Source organism: Perca flavescens, chromosome 1 (genome assembly GCF_004354835.1).
Source record: "Perca flavescens isolate YP-PL-M2 chromosome 1, PFLA_1.0, whole genome shotgun sequence".
Lineage (NCBI taxonomy): Eukaryota > Metazoa > Chordata > Actinopteri > Perciformes > Percidae > Perca > Perca flavescens.
Genome location: NC_041331.1, coordinates 28789249 through 28797909, shown reverse-complemented (window position 1 = coordinate 28797909; position 8661 = coordinate 28789249). Strand labels below are relative to the sequence as shown.

General features: G+C 39.7%; 1 protein-coding gene across 1 annotated transcript; it reads left to right on the top strand.

Moving 5' to 3' along the window:
* The first annotated feature begins 258 nt into the window (after positions 1 to 258).
* Positions 259 to 3427, top strand: mis12 (MIS12 kinetochore complex component). Its single transcript, XM_028587271.1, has 2 exons — positions 259 to 828; positions 3087 to 3427. Exons 1-2 carry the CDS (start codon positions 415 to 417, stop codon positions 3354 to 3356), a joined length of 684 nt encoding a protein of 227 aa, XP_028443072.1. The 5' UTR covers positions 259 to 414; the 3' UTR covers positions 3357 to 3427.
* Positions 3428 to 8661: the final 5234 nt, after the last annotated feature.

Below are 8661 nucleotides of genomic sequence, written 5' to 3'. Positions count from 1 at the left end.
CATTGACATTTTAAAAGGCTTTTTTAGAACAAAAAGTGACTTTAGCAGTGTGTATTTTCTTTGCCTCCCCTTTTGAATGCAACATTCAAATTACTGGCCTGTGAGCGCCCTCATATGGAACCAGAGTGGAACTGCAACCAGTTCAGAAGCCGGAAGTATCCAGAGAGTGGAAGTTCTCCCATAGAGTATCATTGACATATATATAATACATATATATGTAGAGTATAGTATAGTATATAAGAAGAGTTCTCCCCTTATTAGAAATTCTCTGCTTCTCTGTAGTGATATTGGCCGTAGTGCTCGCATACTAGGCTACGCTGTACCACTCCATACCAGTAAGTGGCGGCAGAGCACCACCTCGTTGTTTGTCAGCCACCGAAAACATCACAAGAAAACAGTGTTCAACCGTTCAACATGGCGCGGGAAACCCGGGAAGAGATGGAGGTGGATACCCGCGGAGAAGTCGATGAAGAGGCGGACAGCATCCCTCCGTCGACTTTAAAACTGTACGAGACACAGTTTTTTGGTTTCACTCCGCAGACATGTATGTTGCGGGTCTACAGCGCCTTTCAGGACTGCCTGTGCGACATTTTAGCCGTCGTGGAGAAGGTGTGTGTGAGGCAGCTAAGCAAAGGCGAGGCAGACGAGGAGGTGCTCCGGTCCCGGGCCAGGGAGTGTAGCCGTAAGCTGCAGCAGTTCCTCGAGGAGCGGTTCAAGCAGCAGTCGGAGCGGATGGAGGCGCTGCTGGTCAACCGCTGCTTCTCCGTGCCGCCTAATGTCCTCCTCCCCGAGGACCAGTCACACAAGAAGTACCCCCAAGACATACAGGTGGGGAAAGTAACTTTAGTTTGTAAATATAGTTCACTACTATGAGCTGGTTCTGGCTACTATTTCTGGTTTCTAGCTAAAATTTTAGAAAAAGGCCAACAATGTGAATAGCTAACAGGAGTACAGCGAGTGAAGGAGAGGGCGGGCCATGATGAGAGAAAGATGTGTTGTCACACAGACGACAAGCGATGGATGGTCATAATAGGTAATGGATTTGAAAGGTATCATCCAACCTCCCCTATATCAGCGCTCCAGGTTGAAGTAGGGGAAATGCCATTTGATTTGAGACGACTGCAAATGTCACTATCATATTTTGTTCATCTAAAAGGACATGTGGAAGACCATCCAACTAAAAGTGTCCTCATATCAACATGGGAGCAGGCAAAAAGTAAAAGAGAGACGTTTAGTGCAAGTATACATGAAAAGGTAAAGCAAGCGGCTGTAGAACATTTTGAATTTGGTCCATCTGTAGTCTATCCACCGCATCCACCGTGGCTGCTACCGGTTCCAGATGCTGATATAACTTTGCATGAAAAGATAAAAAACTATAAGGGGGATAGTGGACAAATGGCTATGAGGTATGTGGATAACTATTATGGGTATGTGCAAATTTTTACTGATGGGTCAAAGCAACCAGATACAGGGAAAGTGGCAATTGCATATGTGATACCAGAGTTTGATATTAAGTTTTCTGCAAGAGTTTCGGATCATTTATCAGTGTTTTCAGCAGAGTTGATAGCTATTGTGATGGCCTTGCAGTGGGTAGAGCAAAGTAAACCGATAAGAGTAGCTATATGCTCAGACTCGTTGTCAGCCTTAGAAAATTTTAAATCAGGTAACTCATGTGAAAGGTCTGATATTGTATGTGAGATATTGACGTTGCTGCATAGTATTCAAAATGGTGGGACGCATGTAAAGTTTATTTGGGTTCCGGCTCATGTAGGCATGGTTGGTAATGAGTTGGCAGACAAGTTTGCTAAACAGGCTTTGAAAGCGACAAATGTATCTATTCAGTGTAAAATATCAAAATCAGAGGCTAAGTCAATGATTAAAAAACATGTTAAAAAGTTGTGGCAAGATAAATGGGACAGGGAAGTTAAAGGGAGGGATTTTTACAGTGTAAATCCTGAGGTGGGTCAGGGTCGTTTAGTACTAAGGTGTCGAAAAGAAGAGGGAATTTATACAAGAATGAGACTAGGGCATACCAGACTAAACAAAACATTACAGTTAATAGGAAAACATAATACAGGAAATTGCGAGATTTGTAATGTGCCAGAGACAGTGGAACACGTCTTTATGATGTGTAGGAAATTTAAAAGAGAAAGGGTTTTTATGAAAAGGAAAATAGAGGGCAGTGGAGAAAGTTTTATCCTTAGAGATCTTTTGTCTAAGGGCTCTGATCATAGAGTAATAAAGTATATGCTTGAATTTTTAAAGAACACTGGACTCATTGACAGAATATAGGGTTATTTTATTATTATTATTATTATTATTATTTTTTTTTTTTTTTGTAGCTTGCAGGCTACAGTATTTTTCAAGGATGTAAGCCATAGTGATGATCATGCACAATTTATCTGGAGGGTGGCGGTAGTGCGCTAAGTTAGTCCGCATCCGCCGTTAAACAAGCAACTGAAGAAGAAGAAGAAAGGTATCATCCTTCAAATCATATTGAAGTCCGTAAATTGTGTGCCAAGTGTAAAATTACAGGCTAGTAAATCCACTGTTTTTGGTTCACTTCCTATATTTTTGGATATTTCGGATTCATAAACCGTATAACGGTCGGATTGCATTGTCGCCTCAAGTAAACACTGTATAATCTAAAAATGCATTTGGCGTTTGACAAAATAATCTTAACTCAAGGTCAACCTTTTTTCCAGGGTTTTAAACCGAATCTCAGTCTTCATCAGCAGATCAGAGTTTGCTCAGTAACAGGTGTTAATGTATCTCCTTTGACTTTGATGAAGACAGATGTGGAGATGTGGCTAAAAGCAACTGAAAAAGCGTATCTTGAGTTAAGATTATTATGTTACTGTATTGATATTGGCGTTGCCCTCAAAAAGATGTGCCCCTATTGATTAAATTCAATAGTCTATTAACAGTATGACACATTTTATGTGTTAGCCATTTACGTTTGTTGTTTGAGGGGTCGATCAGTCTTGTGCAGTTTATTTCTACTTATCATAATGTCTGAATATGTTGTTGAAAACCGGGAACTAATGTATGTGTCTGTAGTTTGACTGTGGTCCTGCTCCATCCAGGAGGTTCTGAGGCTGGAGACGTCCATTGTTGACCTCCAGAGAGCCTACGAAGCAGAAGTCTGTGCCAGACAGGCCCTGCTAGCTGAGCTGGAGGAGCAGAGGGAGGTGCAGAAGCACCTGGATGAGATCCTTGAGTGGGTACGAGAGCTCCAGGCGGCCTGGGTAAAGGAAGGTAACGGCAGCTTTCATGAAAGTTTCCGGCTGGCGATGGAGTCCATAAAAAAGCTGCAGGAGGCCGTCGGCGAGGTCTGCAACAAGGCGCCTAATTGAACTGAACTCAAATTTGTAAAATTATATCCGATGGAGATCATTTAGAAGAAATTAAACAATTTCACCCACTACATTAGCCCACTGTTTATGTAGTTTGTAGATAATTAATCACCAATGAATTCAGTGTTTCCTTTAGAATTTTTTTTTTTTTTTTTAGCAGTGGGGGCAGGTCCCATCACCCACCCCCACCCACCTATATGAGTTACTGTATAGGCCAACTTTGATCTTGACATATAGGCTAAACATTCTGTAGCAAATAACAATAAACCCACTATTAATTACTCTATATCTTACAACATCAACATAGAGGAAACACTGGAATTAATGCTCCAAATGTTGTAAAACAGCATACAAGTTTTGGTCGCGGTTTGTCACAAAGATTCACTCCCTGTTAAAAGAAGACAAAGACAATGATGCCAAAACATGGATGTGCTTTCATCAAATCACTTTGAAAAGACAAAACAGCAACAGCAGCTAACATAACTTTACTTTTACCTTTTACACAATGTAATGCAAATAAAAAAGCAGATGGATGGATCTCTATCATTTTAACTGATGTATTTCTAATACCCAGGTTGTTTTCTGTCATACCCAAAAACTCAACTCCAATTTCCCTACACCTCCTATTTTCTCAACTTTATTTGTAACTTGAGGGTGGTAGTATTTGCTTAATTGTCATTTAACTGGATTGCATTGGATCGTTAGGGTGTTTATGATATTGTGTCCACCCTCTTGAGAGCTACATTTTTAAGCTGCAGTGATGCCCAGCAGAGGGCGCTCTCTGCTTGTTATTGTTTAATCCAGCTACTCTTGAAGTGTGAGCTGGTTTGCTGTTCAAGTGATTGACACTTATGTCCTGTTCTGACCTGGTTTTAACATCTGTCCTGATCACAAGTGGACAGCTCTAGGTATGGTTGTTTTCACCTGTCTGTAGAATCTGTCTCCAAATGCGTCCTCAGTGACCACTTGTGATCGGATCTCACTTCCCCGCTCTATGTACAAATGAAAACGTACATCATTTCTGTTTGTATATAGGCTGGTTGTGTGTTTGTAATGTCAGTTGTTACTTTCACATAAATCAAGTGAAAAATGAAAAAGCCCTGCCCACAATTTTTCTGTGTGCCGACCATAGACTGTATATAAAAGGGATGCCGACATAAGGTGATCTACTGACGGGCAACAGGACCTGTGCAGGAGAAAAAAAGAGGTCTTTAAAAGTCTCAGTGCTTTTGTAGCTTCTAACAGAATCTCTGTTGTTTGAAGTTTAGTTTCTATTATGACTGCTTTATTTTAAGTTTCATGTTCGCTTAGCTACTGATGAAGACCCAACGTTTCCTGATTTTGCTGCTTCATAATAAAAGCATTCAAATACCAAAATAAAGACTTTTATTGTGAAGAACTTATAGTAAACAAAACTGTTTCACAGCCGCCACTTTGACCCCTAATTTCATAGTCAACTCCAGACAGCGCTAGGTAGCTCTGGTAATGCAAGACTAATAATTAAAAGAAGGAGACGACATAATAGCAGGGCACTTTGTAGTAAGTAATGTCCTACATATTGGTAAATTTTTGCACGTTTTATGAAACTAAAAATTATGTAATTTTCAAGGCAACGGCGCTGCAGAGAGCATGCGACAGCCTGGGAGATGAGAGCAGGCAGCACGCAGGAACAGAAACACAGACCCTTCACTAACAGTATATGATAATAACGTCCAAAACACAAAATTCACTCTCAATGGTTTCTGTGACATGAGAACTACTTTGAATATGTAAGCCTACATAGTTCCATTTACAATTGAGTAGGTAGTCTTTAATGTGGACTCAGGACACATTCCTGTTCTCATTGCTATTAGAATTTGGACATCTGTGGCTCACACCACCTTCAAATGCGTTTTTTTTTGCGATCCGATCTCAATGCGTCCTGAGAGAGTTTTCACCTGTAGGCCTACTTAGAGCGGTCCACTTGTGATCCGATCACTCAGGACGGATGTCAATGCCAGTTGAGAACGGGGTCTTAATGAGCTGAAACAGGCACTCAGTTGCCAGTTTGTCAAAGCATCTTTGTGTTTGGAGAGGGAAAGTGGAGAAATTTGTATCCAAAACAGTTTTATTCAGCCTTTACTTTAAAAATACGGTCTAATACTTTTGAATATTTTTTTTTTATTCTAATAAAACTAACTAGTTTACGTCACACACTAAACCTTACACTGCAAAATCACTTTGGGTTGATGTGAAATTAGGAGTAATGCTAGAACTATTGGTTTATGCCGCATAAGTGGGCATAGAAATAGACAGCAAACAATACTTTTGATAATTTTTGGTACTTTTGATATGCATCAGCTAAGAATATTGTTGGAATTTGGTTTGCAACGAGCACACATTTTTAACCGTGTAATAGCTAGTTCTCATTCCTGTTCTCTAAAATAACCATTAATACGTGACGACTATGACTACTAATATTAAACCCAAATGTAACAACGTCACCTGAGTCATCATGAACTGAAATGTCAGAATGATTATAAAACGTACAGTGAAACGTTCACGTGTAAATAGTGAAATGGCTTAATTCCATTGAATAAGTTAATAAGTTGTTTTCGCTTCACTGGAGACTTCTTCTATCAGGACTATTTCTTAGACATGGCACATGATCAATTTTATACTTTAACTAATATTGCTTTTATTGATTACTATTTTTTTGTTACGCATACTGAGTTCAATATGTATGAATGTACCATGTAAAGCATCACTTTCACACTAATGATGGATGCAAAGCTGTTTCTGGTATTTCACAGCTACAGGGATTAGACCATTGGGGGCGCTAGTGTAATAATCTATTTGTCTTGTGCAGTATGATCCATCTCACCAGTTCACCACAGCAGTTTCAAAATGTGTCTTTAATATCTCCTTGCTACCTTATTTTAATATGGTAGGGGGAACTACAGCACATTTTCAGAGCAACATCTCCAGAGTGAATAATTATTTGTGAGAAACACATCATTTGTTGATAAAAAAGTTTGACTGGTGACTTATTAGTTCACTAATATAGCTGTCAACAGGATTTAAACCAGAGAACATTTGGTTTGGTGGTGTTATAACCACAGACTTACATGGGCAAGTGAAAAGAGATCTTTAATATTTTTAACTATAATTTTAAATACTTAAAAAGAACTGCAATCATGATGTCAATTGTCCCTGTGATAATGTAATACTTGTGATTTAAAAATGATCCATAACGTGAAGCCTTTTAAGTGTAATACTTAGTCTAGTTAGAGGCCGAAACCTGTAATTGCTGACGTCAGATTTACAGCCCCAACAATAACAATTGCAACTGAAAGTACATAAACAACAACAAGAGGTCCAGTGTAAACACTAAACATTTGTTTTTAACATTCTGTGTGTGTGTGTGTGTGTGTGTGTGTGTGTGTGTGTGTGTGTGTGTGTGTGTGTGTGTGTGTGTGTGTGTGCGTGTGTCCGTCCCACCTGCCTGTTGTGATAATCTTGAGAAATGATCAGTCCAGATGGGGAGGTGTGAGAACAAGTCATTATTTCTGCGTTTTCCTTGGAGCATTTTTGTTTGTTGATTGCTATAAAAATGACAAAAGACATCTGTGCAGAGTAAGGAATCAAAGATCACTTGTCAAACCATTTGCTTAACAATCTTGTCCAACCAATGTCTTGTTCAGTTTTAAAGAATGTGTTTTCTCTGTGCTGTTTGAAATGAGCCAAATGGACAACACCATATTCAGTGGTGTAAGGTCACTGAGGCAGAGCTATCACATTTCTTATTTTTCCTTTGGCTTGGTAATATTATTTTAAAAAACCAAAGCAGAAGCACTGGTCAGTGGTTTCTATGATGGAGTTGTTTTACATGGACAGCTTCCACGTGGTCTGCGTACATCATGCTCTATGTCTGAATGGATCTATGAAGTCGTCTTTGTATATTGACAGAATGAGGAGCTTTCCACCTACACACTTTTAGTCGTCGTTGTTTGGCAGCTGTAAGGTTAACTAGGCAGAGATGTTTTCGCTTAACACAGAGTTCCGAGTTAAAGCTGTCATTAAGCAACAGGACTTCTGTCAAGTAAGAAATTGCTTGGGATGGTGTTTGATAGTATTTCTGAAACCCTCTCCAGAACTTTGCAACCATTCCCCACACCCTAAGAAAGAAACTAGTGCTGTCAAACGATTAAAATATTTAATTGCGATTAATCGCATTAATGTCATAGTTAACTTGCAATTAATCGCACATTTTTTTATCTATTCTAAATGTCTCTTGATTTCTTTTTGTCCCATTATTTTTTTTTTTCTCATTTTAATGCTCTTATCAACATGGAAAAGTGGATCGGCTTGCTTTGTGCTTTTGTCGCCTGGCTTTGACGAAGGGGCGGAGAATTCACATCAGCTGTGTGCTTGGCCATCAAGTGGTATTTCAGACTGGACGTGCTGCGATGATAGCTCAGTTCACAACGACAAAACACACAGATCAATTTCAATGGAACCATTTGGCAACTTTTTAAAAGTGAACTTTCCATTCAGAATCTTATTGGCATCCACTCAAAACGTAACGTTAGCCTACTACTCTTTGGCCGGCTCGCAAGCCCAAACAAGTGTGTGCGGCGTGCCTGTTGTTTTGTTTCCGGTCTAGCTAGATCCGGTGTGGTGTTGTAGTTTTTCTAATGTTACTAGTTGTTGCAACAGCATGTGAAAAAAACAAAATTGACGCCGTTTAACACAACACATTTTGAGTGCATAGGGCGCAGTTTGGCAAGTGTGCAGGTATCATAAATCTGCTAAACGCTGCCTTCCTTGTGTGTGTAAGATTTTTTCTAAATCCTATAAAAGATGTCGTCAAACACTATTAGGAAAGAGCTGTCCGATGGCTGCGCACACTCTGTGCTTCTGTCTGGATCCTGCTTGCAGAGAGAGAAAATAAAGTAATCTGAAGGGAAAAGAAGCATCTAATCAGCAAGACAGAGAGCCAAAAAAGTGTCAGTGAGTGTGTTGGAAAAGTGTTTGTGTTTGAGGGGAGGGGAGACACAATAGAGACGGGAGGAAAGCGTCTTCATTTTACATCGGAGTCTCAAACTTTCACACTGCTTTCCTAAACAGCTTTGGCACTGAGACTTGATGTGGTCGCTGTTTACATGTGAAAACCACATGCGTCCGCACTTGTATTTTCAGTTTGTTTTGTGTTGTTGGACATCTCAGTGAGCATAAAGAGTCATTATAATAATAATCTGATTGCAGCTCTTAGTCATCCTGACAAATAAACATGAATACAGGTTCAAAACCATACGTGTTGCTG

What these genes read in the sequence shown, in the direction of transcription:
- mis12 (XM_028587271.1), top strand. Translation starts at nt 415, where the DNA reads ATGGCGCGGGAAACCCGGGAAGAGATGGAGGTGGATACCCGCGGAGAA. An exon ending in AGTACCCCCAAGACATACAG is followed by an intron (nt 829 to 3,086) that starts GTGGGGAAAGTA and finishes TGCTCCATCCAG; the next exon opens with GAGGTTCTGAGGCTGGAGAC.